General features: G+C 41.7%; 1 protein-coding gene across 1 annotated transcript in view; it reads right to left on the reverse strand.

Moving 5' to 3' along the window:
* Positions 1–24,735, reverse strand: part of snd1 (staphylococcal nuclease and tudor domain containing 1) — a 946,160-nt gene that overhangs the window by 867,222 nt on the left and 54,203 nt on the right. The window contains exon 9 of the mRNA XM_041202041.1: positions 20,149–20,239. Within this exon, the coding sequence (XP_041057975.1) occupies positions 20,149–20,239 (91 nt within the window). The remainder of the gene's footprint in view (positions 1–20,148; positions 20,240–24,735) is intronic.

Genomic DNA, 24,735 nt, shown 5'->3' on the forward strand with positions numbered 1-24,735 from the left:
GCTGCCATGCCTTCACTCCCATCTAAGTCACATATATAAATTGCAAAAAGTGGAGGCCCCAGCACAGATCCCTGTGGGACTCCATTCGTCACATCCTATCAATCAGAAAAAGACCCATTTATGCATACTCCGTTTTATACCAGCCAGCCAATCTTGTATCCATGCTAATATGTTACCCCCTACACCATAAGCTCTTATTTTCCACAATAAGTTTTGATGTGGCACCTTATCAAATGTATTCTGAAAAATCAAGTACAGCACGTCTACAGGCTCCCCTTTATCCACAGCACATGTTACTCCTTCAAAGAACTCCACTAAATTAGTTAAATATGATTTCCCTTTCACAAAACCACGCTGACACTTCCCAATTACTATGAGTTTCTCTAAATGCCCGTCTATAGCCTCCTTAATATCAATTCTAACACCTTCCCCACGACAGACGTCAAGCTAATTGGCCTATAGTTTTCTGCCTCCCTCCCTTCTTAAACAGAGGGGTTATATTTGCTACTTTCCAGTTTGATGGAACCTTTCCAGAATCTAGTGAAATTTGGAAAATTAACATCAACACATCTACTACCACATTAGCACCTCTTTTAAGATCCTAAAATGAAGTCCATCAGGACCTGGAGACTAGTCAGCCCGCAGCTCTATCAGTTTGCTCAATACCGCTTCCTTAGCGGTTGCAGTTTTGCCAAGATCCCCTTCCCTTCAACCTCCTGATCTACAGCTATTACTGGAACATTTTTTGTACCCTCTTTAGTGAAGACAGAAGCAAAATATTTGTTCACTTCATCTGCCATTTCCTTATTATCTATTAACTCCCCACCGTCACCCTCTAGAGGACCAATACTCACATTACTTACTCTTCTTTTAAATACCTGTAGAAACTTTTGCCATCCATTTTTACATTTCTAGCTAGCTTCCCCTCATACTCTTAATTTCTTACTCCTGATTAACCTTTTAATCATTCTCTGCCATTCTTTATATTCTGACCAATCATCTGACTGCCAATCATCTGACTGCCGCTCATCTTTGCGCAGTTACATGCTTTGTCCTGCAGTTTAATGCTTTGCATAACTTTTTTAGTTAACCAAGGATGGTGGTCAATAAAGAATTTTTTTTTTATAGTAGGAATATACTTATTCAGAGCATTCTGAAAAATCCCCTTAAAGGTCTGCCACTGCTTCTCTATTGATCAATCCCCTAGCTTAGTACCCCAGTTCACTTCAGCTGGCTCAGCTTTCATGTCCACATAGTTGCCCTTATTTAACTTTAAAATACCAGTCTTAGACCCACTCTTCTCCCTTTCAAACTGGATGTAAAACTCAATCATATTGTGGTCGCTGCTACCCATGTTCTGCAGAACTCATCATAGATAAGACAGGTCATAAAGGAACATCACTTTTGTATGTATTGGGTAGCCCATACATATGCGGACGCAGCGAGCTGTAATATTTTCCGAAATATTATATATATTAATAACTTCATGACAACCAGTATTCAACCAATTTATGAACTCGGCAACTCACACAGTTGAGTTCAGTTTTAACAACACCATGTACGCTAAAATAGATGATGCCATGGGATCCCCTCTAGGCCAAGCTCTCGCAAGCATCTTTGTTGGGGTCTTTGATGGAATAACACCTAACTTCCTACCCATTGCATATTTCTGATGTGGATGATACATTTGCTATATTTAAATCCACAGCTGCATGTAATAATTTCCTTGTATGTCTTAATGGATTCCATCCTGCAATCAAATTCACCTTTGAAATGCAGCAGTCAAATGAGCTTCCTTTCTTCAACATCCTAATCAAGAAATTTTCTGGGGGATCTCTACCACTATCTACTGCAAGCCTACCCTCACTGGTCAATATAAGCGTTGGGATTCTTATAGTTCCATGCACTATAAGATTGACCTCATCGGCAACCCCGTAAATAGGGCCCGAGCCATTTGCTCACCATACAACCTTGATGCTGAAATAAGACACAAAGGCATCCTGTGGGATAATGGCTACCTTAATCAGATCATTTCGCACTATACATTGCACAAACTCATGAATGGGCCTAAGGCTGTCACTTTCAGCCCTGAAAAGTGCCCAGTCTACCTCAGATTACCCTGGAAGGGCAAAGTATTTCAAAAGTTTGAGCGGCAGGTGAAGCTAGCTGTTTCACACTGCTACTACGCAATAACAACACGAGTGGTATTTGCCACTAACAGAATTCTGACATCAAGCCAAAAAGGTATTCTGCCAATCACACAAATGAGTAACGTGGTATATGAATTTCAATGCTAGTGTGATGCTAAGTTATGTAGACCATATGTCCCAAAGACTGGCAGATCCTATCAAACAGCATGTCCCTCTGCTGTTCGCAATGTGCAAGGTACAGGCCATACTCACCAACCTGTGCTTGCAAAACTCAAAAGTGTGTTCAACATTAGATTTGACTCCACGATTCGACAACATTTTTCTAAATAATCCTCAGCGTGCTAAGAATTACGCTGGCAACCAATTTAAGATTGTCAGTCGGGCTCAGTGTGGCACATTTGCGTGTACTGGAAGCTATGTATATTAATACACAGGGCCCTCTTCTTTACAGACAAAGAACATGTAGACACATTGTGCCTGCTCCAGCTCAATAAAATAAGTGACAGCCATTCACTGGTTCATTCCTAAGGGCAATGCCTTAACCAAAGTCAAGCTGCCTGGTTTAAATTTCAAATAATGCTTGGCAGTTAAATCTATGACCATCAACTGGTGCATTCTCCATGACATTGCCTCTAACAGAGTCCACTTGCCAACCAATCAGTACTCTTTTCATACAGTATAAATTTGTTGTTTCCCTTATATTGGTATTCTTGCAAATTATCCTGATGAGTGCAAGGTGAAAAGCTTAGACCTTTTTCGGCAATTTCCTTTAACATAGAAAAACATCCAAAAGCACTTCTCAAAGGTGCAAGGGAAAATGAACACAGCTAAATAGATTGTGACCAAAATCCAAGTGGTTGGGTGGGTTTAAAGGAGGGACGAGAACAAGCAAAGAGAATTAAGAAAAGGAATTCCAGAGCATGGGGTCTAGACTACTGAAGTCACAGCCATCAATGGTCAGAGTGAAAGGGAAGAGGGATGTCTCAAAGGCACAGTGGAGGTTCCAGTTCACTTCCCTCCAAGTCTCCAACCAGTAAGTCGTACTGCTTTAAAACTAAGCAGGGATACATAAGGTATGCACTTAAAATGATGCGGGCAAATTAGCCCAAGTGACTGCACTGTACATTTCACAAGGAAATTGCTGCGGCTGTACATCAAATCAGCTCAAATTTTTCAGGGGAAGGATCTGCTTTATTTGTAGAATTCTTCACTGATTTGACATCTTATTGACTGTGAAGAGAGAATGGCAAAATAAATCTAAATATAGGTTTTACGATGTCCTGCAGGGTGCACTTTGACCAAATGTTTGGACAGGTTCACATCAGCAAAAGATATATACTGTTGTTCAAGCAAGCAAAAGAAGCTGCAGCTAGGTAGAAAGGATATAGAGATAGCATCTAATCAATGCTGCAAAAGCTATTGTGTTCAGATTAAGTTTTTGAAAAGCATTTAACAAGACAACAACATTGGATCAAAATGACAACCAAACACAAATGTTCCAGCAAAGGTCAATAACTGTAGCATTCTACATTGGGAACCCAAGCATATAAGAGCCACTTTTAGACGGTTCCAGGCTTGTCAGTGGTAATGCCTGTAATAGGATATTCGATGGTCCACTGCTAACGCACATCCTGACTCCCTAAAGGCTGCCCATTATCTGTATGGCACAAGTCAGGGGTATGATGGAAACTTTCCAACTTGCCTGGACAAGCATGGCTCAAACAATCAAGGAGCTCAACCACTATCCAGGATGAAGCTCAACACTATCCAGCATAAAGCAAACCCAATTGGTCAGCGCCCCATTCATCAGCACACCATTCATCATCACCTTAAACATTCATTCCCTCCACCACCGATGCACAGTAGCAGTAGTACCATCTACAAGATGCACGTAGCAACTCGTCAGGCCTCCTTCAACCTTCCAACCCTCAACCTCTACCACCTCGAAGGGCAAGAGCAGTTGATGCATGGGAACACTACCACCTGCAAGTTCCCCTCCAACGTACACACCATCCTGACTTGGAAACATATCGCCATTCCTTCACTAGCACTGGGTCAAAAAGCTCCCTTCATAATGCCACTGTAGATATATCTACACGAATTAGAGTGGTTCAAGATGGTTCACCACCACCTTCTAAGTGGCAATTAGAGATGGGCACAAATGCTGGCTTTGCCAGTAAAGCTTATATCCCATGAAAGAATAAAATAGATTTAGTATTGAAGGGCAGGGTAGTTAAAAATTTGTGCAAGTAAACGATTGGAAACAAAATAGGGGTAATCAGGCACTTTGTTTAATTTTAAGTAGAGACCCTGACAGTTTCAGACCTCGATGCACATGTATGTGTGCGCAGGTTGTGGGAGTGTGGCAGGGGAAGGGACACTTGGGTAAAACTGACAATATATGCTTTAACAGACTGAAAGCTCAGGACAACAGTGATAGATGACAATCTCAGCTGGAGGCAATGAAAACTATCAGGCCAGCTTAAAAAAAATCATTGGAGAAGACAGCAGTAGGTATAGCTTTAAAAGATCTTATTTAGCTCTGTTAGAGATCAGGGTGTCATTATGGACAGCAAGGACTCCCCAGGGAAGATTCAGCTGGACTTCCAGGATATGACAGAGATTTTAAGTGGCTACTTTTTAATCAGTCTTCTCTCCAGCACACAACACTCAAGTTCAGTGACACCTTGTACAGTGACCCTGAAACTGCTGAATAGAATCACATTATAGTCCTGAATAAAATAGTGCCGGAACAGGTTGGACTGCTGTACCTAACTGCATTATCTAAGGAGCGGCTCAAGAGAAAAGAGATGCGCTCGACAAGCCACTTGTTCATATACTGCTGGGACGTGGGAATATTTCGACAGACTTAGGAAAGCCATGTTGCCAAAATTCAAAAAGGGAAACAAGTCAGAATGAAGAAATTACAGGCACATTAGCTGAATTTTGATTACAGACTAGTTACTGGAGGGCATCAGAACACTATGACCAGCGTGACAGAAAAGCATTCATCAACTCTCAACATACCCATTAGAAATGGTTGCCATGTCTTAATAATCTGGTTGAATCTTTTGAGGTGATTACATAGCCAACCTGATTGACATCATTTCCCCAGATTTCAAAAGTTTTTTTTTAAACAAGGCTACACACAATAGGCTACTTAATAACATGGAGCCCAGTGGGACTGGTGGGCAAACCTTGGGCTTGGTAAGGAATTGGTTATATTTTAATTGACAGAAGGTTGCCATTGACAGTAATAGCTCTATGTAGCTACTTGTGGAGGCCCACAGGAATCAGTGTTAGGCTCGTTAGGCTCATAATCTTTAATAATGAACTGGATGGGGATGTTGGGCAAAGTGCCTGCAATTTCACATGATACAAAGGTTTGTGTGGTTATTAGAGCCCTGAATGAGAAATACAGATCACAAATGGATCTAAGGAGTCTGGCAGTTATCATTTAAATATAAATAAAGTTCGTGTTATGCATGTGGCTGGGGCCAAGGTTAAAATCTATTGTAAACTATGCAGAATTGCAAAGTTAAGACTGTTGAGAGAGAGAAAACCTACATTCATAGTACATGAATCACATGTGCCCCGAGGCATCAGTAAACGCAAATACAGCATTATGGTGCATTGCTAGGACAATCCAAGACAAAATAATAAGCACTAAACTGTCTTTGTATAAAGACTTCAGTTAGATCTCACCAAGAAGATGGTGCCCAAATCAAAACTTAATCCCCCCATATGTTGTGCTAAGAAGCTTGGGGCAAAAATTGAGGGGGTTACTATAATTATATCAGGTTTATAAAAGTTCTGAGTTACCATGATTGATTGATAGCAATGGGTCCTATTACTGTAGCAAAGCATAGATTTTGGAGGGGTTTGATTAAAGCCTTCAAAATAACAAAATGATTAGATCTGGTCGATGTGGATAAATCAATGAACTTGATTTATAGAAGCTGAAGGGCACGCAAAGAGGTTTTGCGAACATGGAACTGTTACATATCAGAAGGTTTTTTTCTTTCACAGAACTCAATCAATGAAACAAGTTGCTGGTTCATTTGGTGATTTCTGGATGCTTTTGAAGCTTTCAAAAAGGAGTTGGATGTGTTTCTAACCATAGCTGATATCATAGTGCACAAAAGTTAGGTGGATACCAGGCAAAATGTCTTCCCGTTACTGTGTTCTACATCTTGCTCAATTGACTTCAGGAATTGGAAAGTAATTTCCTTGATTGCTTTCTACCTGAATTGGCTATGGAATTTTTTTCTTCTCTTTGCCTTGCCTAGTAGCCTCCACTGCATTGAAGATCCACAGGTGCCACCAAATCTCTATACTAAATCATCCAAGAGTGGCTATTCTTGAGGTGTGAATACAGACAATGAATACCAGCACACAAGAGGTGGGGGGCACAATACAAGCAAGCCCAATCTTGTACTTCAGATATCCATAAACAAGTATCTTCCAGCAGATCAATGACAACCAATTAGCAATAGATACCTTGGAAGATTTATCTCCTGCTTTACCCAAGTTAACATAATGACAAGGAGGTGGTAATACCAATTTACATTTACAGATAAGTTATTAATCACAGTCTCATAAAGCATTAACGGATTGCTACTCATCTCTACAAACCTTCAGCCACTACATAACAAGATATTTACCCAGCTCCATTTTAAGAATGCTAAGCCACCATTAGCTGCTTTGATGGATTACATCACTGCAATGCAAAATAGAGGTTATATGGGCCGAAAACTATACTATAAAACTTTGCAACGTCCAATCCAACAGTACTAAGTGAAGAATCCTGCTTCATTTGCTTTCGTAGGGAGTGCATTAGGTTATTATTTTACAGTTTCAAAGTAAAATTGCAGGGGAAATTAAACAGCCTGATTAAATATTTACACACTTACACCCACTACTCTCAGCTGACATTTCACAGCTTGTGGGCTGAGACCTGATTGATAACAAGTCAGAAACCACATTTAACAATCTGACATCCCATCCTTGCTCAACAGCAGTTCTCCCATAACGCGTTAAATGGTTGGAACACAGTAGACCAGAGAATTATTGTACACTTGGCTTCAGAAAACTACCAAACAGCATTGAGAGCTTTTCATTCATCGTATTGCACTGATTTGTGCTAGCATTTGGTTCCCCAAGAACCCTTTGTTACTTCAAAGAGACCTTTTTGAGTAAGCCTAAGCAGTGAGCATTGGCAAGCTACACACTGGAGGCCAGCTGTAATGCCCCGACCACCGCACCGGAAATTAGATAACACTGCACAGACCTTGGTGCTTTCTGTTGAGAATGGATCAGGTCTTCCCAAGTAGAGCACATTCCCACTATCCAGACAGGGGAAAGACAGTGTTGTTGCCAATGGATAAAAGGAGCTCCCAAACTTTTGTATTCAAAAACATGTAAAGCAGCAGCTGGACAAAAAGGTGATGTTTATTCTTATAAAATCTGCTTCCCCTCTCAATTGATTTTATTTATCTATTTTAGGTCTCCATATATAAAAGGCAGATAAACACTCTACTGATGTTAGTGATCAGCACTCCTTGGGAGGCAAAGATGTCAGCAGAAGTTCAACACTTGCCACTACTGAACTTTGCTCTCTGATTTCCCACAGGTTACATTCAATCCAGAAGAAACCCAGGTACCAATACAGCATATAGAAAACCTCAAGTGGAAGGGACCAGAAATTCATCTGTTCCACATTCTCACCATCTGTGTCACTGCATCTGATCTGATAATCTTGAGGAATCACTAATATTGTTACACAAACAGGAAATGCTGGAAAAACTCAGCAGGTCTGACAGTACCTATGGAGAGAGAAACAGAGTTAATGCTTAAGACTCTCTATGGTCCTCCTTCAGCGCTTTGATTTCAGATTTCTAGTATCGCAGTATTTTGCTTTTACACTAATATTGTTAGTTGTGTGTCATCTATATGGATATAAGGAAGGGAAGAAATATAGTCATCACCTCTATCTTTTTTTCTGGATGGGAAAGGGAGTGAGATATTAAGTTTAACAGATCTCCTTAGCTCAGCTGGTAGCATTGATAAAGTTAGATGGCTATGGGTATGAGACTCATTTCTTGATTTCATAATCTAAGCTGGTATTCCAGCACAGAGTTGACAGTGGGCTAGACTATCAGAGGGGCCACCTTTTGGCTGAGATGTTAAACCAAAGCAATGTCAGCCTGCTCCAATGGTTCAGTCAGGTATTAAAAGATTCCATGATGTTATGATCCAGGATCAGATCCTCAATTTTTGGAACGATCCATTTAGGGATCAGTAACTTTTTGTTTAAAGTAGACAAAGTTTGAGGTTCAAGATACTTGCTAAGAGAACGAAGCCACAAGAATCCATAGGTTTTGAACAAACAAAAATAAACTTTACTATAAGGTCAGAACAATAAAACAATTTACAATAATTGAAATTCCAACATTCAGGTTAATATGAGGTACATGTGAATTAACAAGCAAACTGGTCGAATACTCCATACTGCGTAATAAATGACAGATGCAACCAAGGCAGATTCCAGGGATTTCTCAACAAGCCACCTAGACATCAGTAAACACGGAGTCAAACAATCTTGATGAAATACACAGTCTCTCTCTCCGGGAATTGCAGGCTTCACCTTCGAAGATTGCGCCTTGGAATTCTCTCTAAATGTTGCTCCAACCTGGACAGCGTCAACAGCAGCCCACCTCGCAGGGTTTCAATCTCGTCTCCTGAGGTTCCGTTCCTCTGGATTCCTGAGTATGCACTCAAGCACTAACTATAAAGTACAACTTCAGCTCTTCAGCCACAATGCGCAGAATACTACTGTTCCAAAGGATTACCTTCACCCCAATGCCTACAGCACAGAGTTACCTCCTTTGGTTGCCAGGGCTTCTCCTAAGCCCTCTGATTGCCAGGGCTTCTGCCTCTTCAATTTAAGGGCTTAGCTGTGCCCTTTTTCTGTTTGGAGCCTCTCTGCGCCTGCTTAACTTAACTGGGACCTCTCCCTGTCTGGGACTTCCCTTGGGACCTCTCCCTGCCCCCTCCCCATCTCCTGCCTGGGACTCTTTCTGACTATGGCATTCCACGCCTGGTTACGACTGGGGTTTTTGCACCATTTCGTTTTTCTCGTTTTACAGGATGCTCTTCTGTCAGCATAGTCGAGCCCTAACTGCCAGATCACGTATGTGCTGTCCACTCCCAGTCCACATATGTACAAAACTTCTGAGGCCGTTGGGACTTGGAGCTCCAATGGCACTATGAAGAGTTGAGGGTTCTTGCATGTCAACATCACCAAAACAGAAACATGAATTTTCCGTTCCTTTATTTTTTGTGGAGTCTTGCTATGCATAAAATGACTGAAGCATGCCAAGGATGTCACTGCACTTGAAAATAATATGATATATTTTGAGGTATTTCCAATGTTCAAGACACTATATCTAATGCAAAGTAAGCTGTCTTCAGCTCACCATAACATATCTTCCTAGCTGTCAAGTTAGCATTACACTGAACCCAGTAGATCAATATTATTCAAACTGTGTCAGTTGCCCAGTTAATAAAATACATCACAGCTTGCACTCACCTACAAAACTCTCAAAATCTCAATAAATAGGTTTAAAGTTATTGATTAAAACCTTTAATTGATTTTAAAAATCTGTGAAGTTCCAATTCTTTAATCAAGTCCATCCCTTATCAGGTCACAGGCTTGTATTTGGTCGATCAATCAATCCTCTACTTACACCTGTCAGGTCTCACTTTTACCATCCTCCACTCCGAGTGACACAATGTTTGTCAAATGGTAATGGCTGGTTCTCCACTCCATCCTCCCTCCCTCCAACCCCAAAGTTCTGGCTGCTACAACTTTAATTAAAATAAACTTACTGCAACACCCTTCAGTGGCTCCACGTGTGAATTACACTGTTTGATGAGATACTAAAACCATACAGACCAGTTTGCATCAAGTTACCCAATCACCCCCAGAATCCACATTGAGCCTCAGCACAAGCAGATTAATAGCCCATGCTTGTAAAACTCAAAAAAAGTCATACGGACTCGAAATGTTAACTCTGTTTCTCTCTCCACAGATGCTGAGTTTTTCCAGCATTTTCTGTTTTTATTTCAGATTTCCAGCAACAGCGGTATTTTGCTTTTAACATAATGTCTAACGTTTGCTGTGATTCCACGATTAGACAGCACTTGCTGAACAATCTAGAGTGTCCTAAGAATACACTAGCAACCAATTTAAGATAATCAGTCAGGCTCGCAATGTGGCTCACTTACGCTTGCCAGAGCTACATGTATCCATAAGCAGGGACCTATCCTCTGCAGGCAAAAGGAACATGTCCAGTCATCTTTTGTGAATTAAAAGTGACGGGTGGGGCAGGATCAAAGAGGGGACAATAGTACCCTGATACACACTCCATGGCAACACCCTGACCAGAGTCAACTTGCCAACCAATCAGTACTCTTTTGTCATGTAGTATAAATTGTTGCTCCCTTTGAAATTTGGCACTCTCTCATCTGTTCTGATGATTGCAAAATGAAAAACTTCAACGATATCTCTCTTTTTTCGGCAATCCACAAGTAGATTTGAAGGGAGGAATATAGAATCAAGTCAACAGGGATTCCCATTTCCAAATGCTCTCCAGTGACCCCTGCTGGAAAACACTTGCATGTTTACCCTGAACAAAAAGATACATAGCATCATAGAGCATGGAAGGTCATTCGACCCATTGTGCCTGTTTCATGGGATTTGGAGAAAAAAAAACATATTTGAACATACTGTTTTCTCCCCAGCTGCTCTCTCTCTCTAAGCAAGATGTAATGGTACAAATGGAGCACTGCAGTCCAATTCATTAATTTATGCACTGGAGGGAATCGCAGTTATCTTCAGCTCAACAGTGCCCTCTCATGACAACACTGAGTTATACTGAAAGTCTAATTTGCTTTATTACAAAGTCACTTTACGTAACATACTTTAATATTGCAGTATTGAGGTCTGCTGTTGCAGCCCCAATCCAAACATCACTGCACAGATTGCAGTACTTTATTTTGTTCTTTCCTGATCTCATCTTGTGACGTTACTGGCTCTGCACCACACAAGTCAAACATTCAAATGGCTAAACAAGCAGGCTATAAACTAATTCACATGCTCAAGTGCTTCACCATTCTGATATGTCCCACCAAAAGTGCCAAAGGCATTAGGATAGCTGGGTCTGGGCAGTGGCCCAGGACCAAACCAGGAAAAGAAAGTCAGCCCAAAATCACTGATGCATTAAGGGGCCAGCATCATAACAGTAAAAAAAAATGCTGGAAATAGCCAGGCAGCATTTGTGGAGAAAGAGTGTTAAAATTTCAGGTCTGTGACCTTTCATCAGAACTGATGAACGAATTGATGAAACTGATTTGCTGATCAAAGGTAACAGATTTGAAACATTAACCGTTTTTCTCTCTCTGCAGATGCTGCCTGGCCTGCTGAGTATTTCCAGCATTTCTCTATTTCAGATTTCCAGCATCCACATCTACAGTATTTCACTTCTTTATCAGCATCACACAGGTCTCCCAGCTGCTAGTCAGCACAGGATGCAATACAGTAACCAACAGCAAAATGGGTTTAAAATGAGCTTTGCCAAAGATGTTCCCCACCATATATAAATAGCAATAATTCTCCTAATATTGCAATGAACCAAATAAATAACCAGTGAAGCACCCAGGGTTTCATCTATGAGTCAAAAGGTTGTGGGTTCAATTTCCACTCCAAAGATTCAAGTACAAAATCTGAGCTGAGACCCCTGACGGGGCTCTGCAATGTTGCAGCTGTTGTCTTTCTGGCACAGATATGACGACCAAATGGCCAGCCTCTGTGCTGTGTCATTCCCTGTTCTTCTGTGAACAGCTTGCATCAGAAGTATCTAGAAGTTTATGCAGTAAATTATTTTCAAGAGCAGCAACCTATGTAGCCAAACTTGGAAGCCCTTATGCATACAACAGGGTCCCCATAACAGCGAGGTGAATAATCAGTTAATCTTTTACTTGGTAGAGTTGGAGGAAGATTTTGGAGTGGGCCACATCCTTCTGACTCAGGACACGGTGTTTGCAACTGAGTCAAGCTGAAGCATACTCAATTACTGCTAGTGATATTGGGAAGCCTGTTCTTTACAATTTCATTTCCTGTATACAATACATTATAATTCAACAATATTGGACTTTGCCATGATTCTTTTTCCACACCAAGTCCCCAAAATGCAACCTGGCATTCATGCCAGAGGTTGGTCCCAGTCAGTTTTCATTATGCCAACATACAGACAGGAAGTCTGAAAATGCACACCTAATGTCTTGAGTTGCTATTATTTTCTTCTGAATGAAGGGTCATCTGTTCCGTCAGTTCCTTTCAATCTAAAGTAAGCAAAATAGCCGAAACTACAATTCACTCACAAATTTAAGCGTGCAGACTACCACAAACACTTCCCACCAAATGCAGCATGAGCAGCTACATGCTCTCTGCTCAGACCTGTATACAGTGCACCAAAAAAGCCACCAACAATCACATGGCTGCACCTCAGCTACTTCACATCATAAGCTTTTAAACAGGGATCCATGAAGGAATCTGAGGCCATCAGATTTCTATCTTCCTGGGCCTGAACTGAACATGCACTATAAGCACAGTCTCGAATTCTTAATTTTACATATTTTTGTGTTTATTGACTTAATTGAATGTTACTTCTGGTGTGTTGAACAAATATCTGGAATGACAGCACATTTGCTTTGGACAGCTAACACTGCCTCTTTGGGAATGGGAACAAGGATGTTATGAGAATAGCTGTATTTGTAGTAAGGTGGTCAGGACTTGCTTAAACGACAAAAGTTCAAATCTTCCAACCCAGTAATTTGTCACAATGCAACATCCCTGAATCAAGAAATGGATCTTGTGCGTCAATGTGTGTCTTTCTTCAAATGGTTGGAGGGTTGGGAGGCGTTGGCAAAGGAGAGCAAGAACACAGGTGGTCAATATTTGTAGTGTCTGCTGCACAATGTTGGTTCGATAATAACTCCCAAGATAATTGTCCACTTCCCATTACTTTTAAGTAATCAGCACCCATCAGTTCCACTGGGTTGAGTTTGGGGGATGATGATGAAACAGTTAACTGCAAAAATTGAGTAACGGTCAGCTCAGTTGGAAACCCAACTGGAAGTTGTATACTTGCCTCCTGTAAGCACATTTACATCATTTTGAAATGTGAATTTGAAAGTACAATTACCCAGGCAAGAGGTCAGGGGTCAGTGATCTCAGTTAAAGCAGGTAAGGTTCCAAGATCCATTTCACAATCCATAAGCATTAGATTCTGACAGAAATAACAAGTCAAGAGGCTCAGACTTCAGTAGCTGCCAAGTTCCAGTTCACAGGTCAGCCTATAGATATCTTCAATTTAAGAATCTCCAGCCACATTATGAGCAAATCTTGCAAGCAAAACCTTACAAATCCATAGTCAATTTTATAAAAAAACTTCCTGTATTCCTTATATTATCAAATAAAGAAAAACAAATTGGTTAAAAGCAGTGATCATGATTTAGATAGAAGATTAATGCATTTGTTTTTAAAATTGTTTGGTTAAATAAAGCTGAAATTACACAAAGTAATTTGCAGCATTAGCCCTCAAAGTAGCATTCATTTCTAGTTCATGGGCATCCCAAACTAGGTGAAATGACATGGTACAGCATAACGATTACATGGAAAGCTCACTTGAAATTAGATTATCTCAGGTTGCTGAAATACAAGAGTTTATCATGAGCTGTCCAGTAGCCTTAACCAACTCACATCAGCAGCTGAGGGCAGGGAGCTTTCTGTAGGGTAAGCAACAAACCTTTTTGTTGTTACTGTTTAACATGTAAAAATTCCACCATGCTTCACTTCAGCAGCAGAATTGTACTCAGCCCTAATTTGTAACCTCATGTTACAAATTACATTACATTGCTGTAGTGTTTCCATCCCTCCCTCCTCCTCAAATCTAAAAGAAAAGAGAGAGGAAGAGGCAGTGCCTTCAGGAGTGCACCAGACCCGCGACGGACGCTCTTCTGTAAGTGGATTTTAAAGAAAAAGCAGCTGATTGGTGAGTAAATCCTGGGAGCAGACTCGGAGGGAGGAGCACCAGAGCAGTGAGTATAAATCTTGCTTACCTCGGGGATTCGCAGCCTTGTCTCCAGGGAGCAGACTCAGGAAGAGCACCGGAGCAGTGACCTCGGGGCAGAGTAACTGAAGCCAAAACTGAAAAAGTGACGTCACAGGAAAGCTGTGACCTGATTGGTTGGTAGGAAATCTGCACCAAAGTTGAAAAAAAAACACTGCAAAGCTAATTGATGAATTAACTAAGTCGAGATGGCTGGGCAGGTGATGTGCTATAGCTGTATGATGTGGGAGCTGGCAGATCTCATTGCGAGCCGCAGTGACCACACCTGCAGCAAGTGTTGGTTGCTGGAGGAACTCCGGCTCAGAATTGATGAGCTGGAGTCCGAGCTCCGGACGCTGCGGCACATCCGGAACGGGGAGAGTTACCTGGACGCTTTGTTTCAGGAGGCAGTCAGAAGGCTGTGGAGATCAGGTCATTGAGTGTATTTAAGACCGAGATAGATAGATTCTTGATTGGTAAGGGGATCAAAGGTTACAGGGAGAAGGCGGGAGAATGGGGTTGAGAAACTTATCAGCCATGATTGAATGGCAGAGCAGACTCGATGGGCCGAATGGCCTAATTTCTGCTCCTATGTCTTATGGCCCAGCATATCCCCCACTCTACCATTACCATCAAGCCAGGGGATCAACCCTGGTTCAATGAAAAGCACAGGTGGGTATGCCAGGAGCAGCACCAGGCATACCTAAAAATGAGATGTCCCCCGGTGAAGCTACAACACAGGATTACTTGCATACCAAACACCATAAGCAGCAAGTGATAGACAAAGTTAAGCGATTCCACAGCTAACGGATCAGATCTAAGGTCTGCAGTCCTGCCACATTCAGCTGTGAATGGTGGTGGACGAATAAACAGCTTATTGGAGGAAATAGCTCTGCAAATATCCCCATCCTCAATTGTGGGGGAGCCAGCACATCAGTGCAAAAGACAAGGCTGAAGTACTTGCAACAATCTTCAGCCAGAAGTGCCAAGTAGATAACACATCTCGGCCTCCTCCAGAGGTCCCCAACATCATAGATGCCAGTATTCAGCCAATTCACGCTCCACGTGATATCAAGAAACAGCTGAAGGCACTGGATACTGCAAAGGAGATGCTTTCTGACAACATTCCAGTAATAGTACTGAAGACTTGTGCTCCAGGTCAAGCTGTTCCAGTACAGCTACAACTCTGGCATCCATCCAACAATGTGGAAAATTACCCAGCTATGTCCTGTACACAAAAAGGACAAAGTCAATCTGGTCAATTACTGCCCCATCAGTCTACTCTCCATCATCAATAAAGTGATAGAAGGGGTCATAAACAGTGCTAGCAAGGGGCACTTGCTTAGCAAAAACTTGCTCACTGATGCTCAGTTTGAGTTCCAACAGGATCTCTCAGTTCCTCACCTCATTCCAGACTTGGATCAAACGTGGACAAAAAAGCTCAACTGCAAAGGCAAGGTGAGGGTAACTGGCCTTGACATCAAGGCAGCATTTGACTGAGTGCGGCATCAGGGAGCCCTAACAAAACTGGAGTCAATGGGAATCTGAGGGAAAACTTTCCGCTGGTTGGAGTCATACCTAGCACAATGGAAGGTGGTTGTTCAAGGTCAATCATCTCAGGTCCAGGACATGACTACAGGAGTTCCTCAAGGTAATGTCCTAGGCCCAACCATCTTCAGCTGCTTCAATGACCTTCCTTCCATCATAAGGTCAGAAGTGGGGATGTTTGCTGATAATTGCACAATGTTCAGCACCATTCGTGACTCCTCAGATACCGAAGCAGTCAATGTCCAAATGCAACAAGACATGGACAAATCTGGGCTTGGGCTGACAAATGGCAAGTAACATTTGTGCCACACAAGTGCCGGGCAATGAGCATCTCCAACAAGAGAAAGTCTGTCTCCCCTTGATATTCAGTAGCAGTATCATCACTGAAGATCCCACAATCAACCTCCTGGGGTTACCATTAACCAGAAACTGAACAGGACTGGCTATATAAATACTGTGGCTACAAGAGCAGCTCAGATGTTAGGAATCTTGTGGCGAGTAACTCACCTCCTGACTCCAAAGGCCTATCCACTATCTACAAGACATAAGTCAGGAGTGCGATGGAATACTCTCCATTTGCCTGGATGAGTGAAGCTCCAAAAACATGCAAGGGGCTTGACGCCATCCAGGACAAAGCAGCCCGCTTGCTTGGCACCACAGCCACAAACATTCACTCCCTCCACCACAGTCGCACAATAGTAGCAGTGTGTACTACCTACAAGATGTACTGCAGGAACTCACCAAGATTCTTTAGATAACACCTTCCAAACCCTCGACCACAACATCTAGATGGACAAAGACAGCAGACATATGGGAAGACCACCACCTGGAAGTTCCCCTCCAAGCCACACACCATTCCAACTTGGAAATATATCGCCAGTCCTTCACTGTCACTGGGACAAAATCCTGGAACTCCCTCCCTATCAACAGTGTGGGTGTATCTACACCACATGGGCTACAATGGTTTAAGGAGGCAACTCACCACCATCTTCTCAAGGGCAATTAAGAATGGGCAATTAAAGACAGGCAATAAATGCTGGGCTAGCCAGCGACGCCTACATCCCATGAATGAAAAAAAAAAATGATGGATAAGGCCAGATAGATTCAGTAATAAGCTAAACTGCTTAGTTGCAAATAATGCTTTTACAGAAGCAAGCAGTACAACATTCAGTACAAAAGCAGAAGTCCAGAACCAGTTCACAATGGGTTAAACAAGCAAACCAGTTGGAGGCCCGATAAAAAAAAGAGTTGTAGAATTTGAGATTTAAAAATGTATCTTTCACAGTAAGCATAAGAACATTGATGGTTCCTTTGGAAGCAACAGCAAACCTGCTTTCAGGGTTACTGAGATACTGAAATAAATATTTGCTCTCAGTTTGCCAATGTTTTGATTTAACATTTCTCGACCTAGTTTTCAAATCCCTCCAAAGCCTCACGCCTTCCCATCTTTGCAACCTCCTCTGGCCCTACAACCCTCCACAATAACTGCGGTCCTCCTATTCTTGCCTCTTGCACATTCTTGATTTGATTCACTCCATCACTGGTGGCCATGACATCAGCTGCCTAGGCTTTAAGCTCTGGAATTCCCACCCTAAATTTATCTGCCTCTCCATCTCTCTCTCGCCTCAAGACACTCCTTAAGATCTACCCGCTTTACCAGGCACCAGGTCACCTATTCTATTATCTCCTGATGTGGTTCATTTAAATTTGCTTTGGTAATGCTCCTGTGAAGCACCTAGTAATATTTGACGACATTTAAAGGTGCTATATAAATACAAGTTGCTGTGGTTTAAACAAATGCATGCCAATGCATCAGTGTTCCCTCTCTGTATCTCATGGGCATATAAAACAGAAGTGCTAATGTACAAAATATGTGAATTTTTTTAATTTTATAAAAACTTATGAATACAGGTCCTGACAAATAGTGGTTTAGTAAGGCACTGATTTAATATTTCTGCATTTTCAGTAACTGCCATAATCTGATGATGGCTGCATTAAAGTAAACGGACTTCCTGGCTGGATTAACCAATGATAATTTCAGAATTGTTATGGATGAATGTAAAATATTTTCATGCTGAGGACACTTTGCTCCTGTAGACGTCTCATACCCTAAGCCAATTTTTTTGTTTTTAAATGTATTTCTAACTTTAATTTTGAGTTAGATGCTTTAAAGCTGAATTAAGATACAGCAAAGTTAAAAATATTGGCATGAGTAAAACATTCAATGATTTTGGTCAAGGACAAAACATCCCATGGGGCAGGTCAGGGACTTCTACCACATAGGAAAGTGCAGCTTTCACGGGTTTGAAATAGTAAGTAATTTGCTGTTATGATCCCAGCTATGAGAACACTGGACAAGCCTGATACTTGTTAAGATTTGGCTTGATGACCATAATCATTTAAAGAATGAAAGAACCAAGGGTAAGTAAATAAGCAGCTGGACTCCGAGATTAAATTGGAACTCCAAAAGAATCTTTATTATATAAACTTAGTCACAAACAAAAATGACTAAAAAGGTACACTGAACAAATAAGACAATGAGTTTTTTAAGCAATGAGTTTCTACCTTAATCTCAATCCAACAGACTAAACCCAGTTTAAACTTTTTACTGTGGCTTTCACTCCAATAGGCTTTTAAACATACTTGTATCCTGGATGGCTGTTCCTTTTTCTTTGGGTCTGGCTGCACAGGTCACAGTTCAGGTCTATGGTATATTCCTACCAATAGCACCTCCTGGTCCAAGTATAGACCTTACTGACGATTGCACACCACAGTCCACCACATTCAGAGCATCACATGCAGACACTCCCTTGGCATCTATTCTGTGGCTGGGCTTCTCTCTTTACAGAGCTACTTGGTCCTACCCAATTCTCTAGAACTCTCTCTTTTTCTCTCTAAACATACAGAACGGAGTTCTCTGGTTAAACACAATAGACTGGATGTCTGCAGCCTCCAAGTCAGCTTCTCTTACACAACAAAACAGAAGTACCTGGAAAAACTCAGCAGGTCTGACAGCATCTGCGGAGAGGAACACACTTAATGTTTCGAGTCCATATGACTCTTCAACAGAATTAAGGAAAAATAGAAGAGAGGTGAAATATAAGCTGGTTTAAGGGGGGAGGTGGTGGGACAGGTAGAGCTGGATAGAGGGCCCGTGATAGGTGGAGATTGCCAAAAGATGTCAGACAAAAGGACAAAGAGATGTTGGCGGCTTCTCTTACACTTACCTTTATCTAAAAAAAGCTAAACCCACCAGCTTTCCTTTCAGAGCATAGCTCCGCCCTCTGCAATGTTCCCCAACAGCAACCTCAGGGCCTTCTTGTTTCTAAAAGCCTCTTACTTGGTCAAAAGTTCAAGCATGGTTTGTAAACACACACACAGGCATACTAAACCAAACCAAAGGTTAACCTCCAATTGACCTTTAACTGAAATCAAAACTCTACAGTCTTAGCCCTTAATATAACCCACAACAGAGACAATTATAGCACTATAACAAATCACTTGCCCTATCCACTGACGCTACGTAAATACTAGACCATATTAGGGTACAACTCCAGCCATGAAATGTTATCAACTCAAGGAGACAAGATGATTGTGTAAAGAATCAATAGCCACCTAATTTACATTTGAACATGTTCATCTATTGTTGTGTAAAAGCATCACACAGGCCAGAAAATTCAAAGTTACTGATTTAGCTGATCTTAGTCAAGATAGCGACAGTTCATTTCTGTGATAGAACAAGGGGGTGCAGGGAAGAACACAGCAGGGGTTTCTGTTCACAATTGGTAGTCATCGATTCTTGGCAGGAAGTACCATGGGGATAATTGGTGCGTAGCAGACTGAGCTCAACTTTTGATGCGTTCCATTGCTAAATAGCCTTCTGACATTGACTGCTCAGGCTTACAAAAGATTCCTATTTGGATAAAAGCTTCAGAATTGTAGCACAGCAAAGGTCAATGCTTCTAGAAGTAACAGGGCAAAAATCAAGTTTAAACACAACACATCATGGATTTGAAGCTGCAAGTCTCAACCCACTGAGCCCCTGATCTCAACCACATACCACAGAAAGGTACAACCCCACCCATAACAGGGAGTGATGGAGAAAAAATCAGAATGAATCATCTCTGCAGAATTATACCCACGGTTATTTACTATCCAAAACAATGAAGCGGGTAGGCTACTCACAACATTGTTAATTTAAAGAAAAGGGCATACACTTCAAAAAAAATTCACATTTAACCACTCCCCACTGTTGATTTGCAGTAATAGACACTAACCTTGGCCACAAAATGCTTGTCCTTCTGGTCCATGTTAGCTGTTGGAGCCACATAGTCTTTCCAGATCCGGATTTTGCGTTCTTTGGCAGATCTGTCAACACAAGAAACAAGCATTCTAAGCATATGAAGGTTTACCTTCAGCTAAAGAACAGACCTGCCAACTCAGCTAAGGCAGTGATCAATTAGCAGCACTAATCCTAAATGGTTATTAAGGTACGGAGGGGGTGCACGAAGAGCCAGGAGCATGGGGTGACCAGAGAGCTACTGATACAGCCTAGCACGGCCAGAGGAAGGGCTTTTTGGTGGTCTGGGTGAGGTTTAAATTCATACTAATTTGTAGAGGCAGTCACTGTAGCTATCAGAGCTGCTGCTGGTGCATAGTAAAATTACTGTTTCGCCTAAAGAAGCTCAGATAGATTCAATGGCCACCTCTAGAAGTCAGCAGGGATAGAGATTTGTTCACTCCCTTCCCCTCGTAGTGAGCTGTGAGCCAAAAAAATGGTCGGGTGCATGTATCATGGGGCCTCAGAGCTGGTACCAGGACTTTACCGACAGTCTTCACTCCACGCCCGCCATTACAGCCTCTGAGCTCGCAACCCCAAAATCTCGTCCCGTAGCCCCATTGGGGGTCATGACCCATGGCTCAGGAACCCTTGAGATAAAGAAGAAGGCATTTCTGCAGCATCAAATGGAAGTAGAGATCCTTGAAGCAGCGCCTATTTGAGGTGCACAATCTCTACATGGCTGAAGGCAATGTGAGCACATTGGACTTCTCAATTATTTCCCCCTGGATTTTTGAAACCAATAGCATGGAACTCTGCCTCCCACCTGGGGACTACAAAATACATCTTAGAAAGTTTGGGGGCGGGGGGCGGTGAATGCAACATGAACCTTAGACATGTAAGCTCAGCAAAGAGTATGGGAATCGTTGACAAAATGCAAGGATTTTTCTGCCTCAAGTCACTGCAAATAGCCAAGTGCAATACACATATCTTTACTGCATCTGTATTTTAAACTCTTAGGCCTTGTTGTATGTGACAGATTGATGTAGCACCTTCACAAAATAAAACTGAAACTCAGGTTCATTACAAGAGAGCTGATCAATCACAAATGCAAAGACACCGAGACAAGAGTATTGGAACGAGAAACAGCCATTTTTATAAACTACATATTTAACTTTAAACAATGGAGCTCCTCAGTGCATAAATGCATTGAACAAGATAGCACAATTCAGATGCAAACTTAACTAGAACAATATGGGGAAACAGTTGCCCACAGAAAGTACACTAGGGAAGGTGACAAGCTTTCTATTCCTAAAGCATGCTGTGTAGACAGGATCAAGTATTTGGTCACAATAGCCCATCAGTACTCACTATTTCAGTGAGCAAATGAAATGGACATTGGAACCAGAAGACTATCTATACCAGTTGAACCTTAGTCCACTGAGTCAGCATCCGAAAGACTGGTTAGTGGAGAAAATTTGAAAGAGTAAAAGCACAAAGATGCGGGTAATCCATCAAACTTTCTCCAAAAGCTTTCAATTGACTATCTGAAGTAGGAAAAGATGGGGAGGAAAGGCTGTTGAACTATGCCAACAATCATATATCAGAAGGTTAGTGACTAAAACAGGGTTACACTTTTGTTAAAATACATACACCAGTCCCACAGAGGTAGCACTGAACAGAGGAACAATTCCACTACAAAATTGTTTTTTACCATCTAGCCCATACAATGCAATACTCCACACCACTGCCTACTGCCTGCCATCAGATGGCAAGCAAGCACAGCTCATTCACCATTCTACTTAATTGTACTGATGCAATTCAGAGAACAAATATCCAACCGTATTAAGATATAGCTCAGAACAAGCTATTCAGATTTTTTAAAGGATTTTTCACATAATGAATATATTTCAAAACACCGCACAGCTAATATTTTCAGGATACTACAATGTTCTCTTCCCGAACACCAGTTTTGACATGACCCCAGGAACACACAGCAGCTTCACTACATGCACCATTCTACATGAATAAGTTCACCTGAAAACAGGAAACTAAAATGTAAAGCGTAATCTAGTCATAAGAGTTGGGAACAGATTTCAGAAGAACACTGGTGTTGCTGTTAAGATTTCTATCTGCCTTGGGATGGACTTAACATGCATAAGGGAATCAACACCTCCTCCCAACATTAGCATTCAGCTTAGAGGAGATTTTACACTCATGATTGTTTCCAAAAGTGAAACATCTAATGATTGTTGGAGGCAGAATTAGTAGGGGAGAACATAAGGAATAGGAATGATGGGAGAAGCAGTAGGCCATAGAGTCTGCAACATCATTCAAAAAGACCATGGCTGATCTACCTCAACTCCACTTTTCCACCCTATCCCCATACCCCTTAATAGTCCAAATATCTACCAATGTGTCTTGAATACACTGAACAAGTGAGAATTCATATTCCTCGGGGGTAGAAAATTTCAAAGATTCACAATCTCTAAATGAAGAAATTTCTCCTCATCCCAGTCTTAAATGGCTGACCCTTTATTCTGATACTATAACCCCTAGTTCTAAACTCTTCAACAAGGGAAAGTCATACGAACATACAAATTAGAAGAAGCCATTCAGCCCCTCAAGCCTGCTCTGCCATTCAATAAGATCATGGCTGATCTGACTGCAACCTCAACTCCACATTCCCACCTACCCTCACCCCAGCATATCAAGAATCTACCTAGCTCTGCCTTAAAAGTATTCAAAGACTCTGCTTCCACTGCCTTTTGAGGAAGAGAGCTCCAAAGACTCACTACCCTCAGGAAAAAATTCTCATTTCTGTCTTAAATTGGTGACCCCTTATTTTTAAACAGTGATCCCTAGTTCTATGTTCTCCCACAACAGGAAACATACTTTCCACATCCACCCTGTTTAGACCCCTCTGGGTCTTATATATTTCAATCAAGTCTCATCTTACTCTTCTGAACTCCAGCAGATACAAGCCTCGTCCAACCTTTCCTCACGAAACAACCTGCCTATTCCAGGTAGTCTAGGAAACCTTCTCTGAACTGCTTCCAACGCATTTACATTCTTCCAATACTGTACACAGTACTCTAGATGTGGTCTCACCAATGCCATGCATAACTGAAGCTTAACCTCTCAACCTTTGTATTCAATTCCCCTCGCAATAAACAACATCATTCTATTAGCTTTCCTAATTACTTGCTGTACCTGCATACCAACCTTTTGCAATTCATGCACTAGGACACCCAGATCCCTCTGCATCTCAGAGTTCTACAATCTCTTACCATCGCCTCTTGCACATCCCTGCCAAAATTGAGAATTTCAGTCGCCCACATTATACTCCACTTGCCAGATCTCTTCCCACTCACCTAGCTATATCCCTTTGTAGCCTTTTTTTGTCCTTGTCACAACTTACTTCACTATCCATCTGTGTGTCATCAGCAAATTTTGTAACCATACCTTCGGTCCTTTCATCCAAGTCATTTGTATATTTATATAAAAAGTTGAGGTCCTAGCACTGGTGCCTGTGGCACACCACTTGTTACATCTTGCAAACCAGAAAATGACCCATTTATGCCTACTCTGTTTCCTGCTAGCTAGCCAATCTTCTATCCATGCCATTATGTTACCCACCACACTGAGCTTTTACTTTGCGCAATAATCTTTGATGTGACACCTTATCAATCTAAGTGCAGTACATCCACTGGTTCTCCTTTATCCACAGCATGTTACTTCTTCAAAAAACGACAATAAATTGGTTAAGCATGATTTCCCAGTCTCTCCACATCTACCCTGTCAAACCCTCTCAGAATCTTATGCAGTTCAATGAAATCACCTGTCATTCTTCTGAACACCAAAGTATAGGCTCATTCTACTCAGTCTCTCTTCAATCTTGTGATTTTATTCACAAATCAGAATCTTTTTTATTTGTTCTTGGGATGTGAACATGCTGGAAACATGTGCTGTCCATTCCTAATTGCTCAAGGTGGAGGTGGGTGAGCAGCCTTCTTAAAACACTGTAGTTCATTTGCTGTAGGTACACCCACAGTGCTGTTAGGAAGGAAGTTCCAGGTTTTGTCCCAGTGACAGTGAAGGAACAGTGAAATAGTTCCAAGTCAGGATGGTATTCGATGGAGAGAAACTTGCAGATAGTGGTATGCCCATGTGTCTGCTATCCTTGTCCTGCTAGGTAGTAACAGTCATGGGTTTGGAAGGTGCTGTTGACGGTGCCTTGGCAAGTTGTTACCATGCATCTTGTAGATTGTACACACTGCTGCCACTGTGCACTGGTGGTGGAGGGAGTGCATGTCTAAGGTGGTGAATGAGGTACCAATCAAGCAGGCTGCTTTATCCTTACATGTGAGCTGCACTCATCTAAGCAAGTGGAGAGTATTCCATCACATGGTTGACTTGTGCCTTGTAGATGGTGACAGGCTTTGGGGAGTCCAGAGATGAGTCATTAACTACAGAATTCCCAGCCTCTGACCTGCTCTTATAGCCACAGTACTTATATGGCAGGACCAGTTAAATTTCTGGTCAATGGTAACCATCACCACCTCTCCCCGCCCCACAACAAGAT

The sequence above is a fragment of the Carcharodon carcharias genome, chromosome 13 (genome assembly GCF_017639515.1).
Source record: "Carcharodon carcharias isolate sCarCar2 chromosome 13, sCarCar2.pri, whole genome shotgun sequence".
NCBI lineage: Eukaryota > Metazoa > Chordata > Chondrichthyes > Lamniformes > Lamnidae > Carcharodon > Carcharodon carcharias.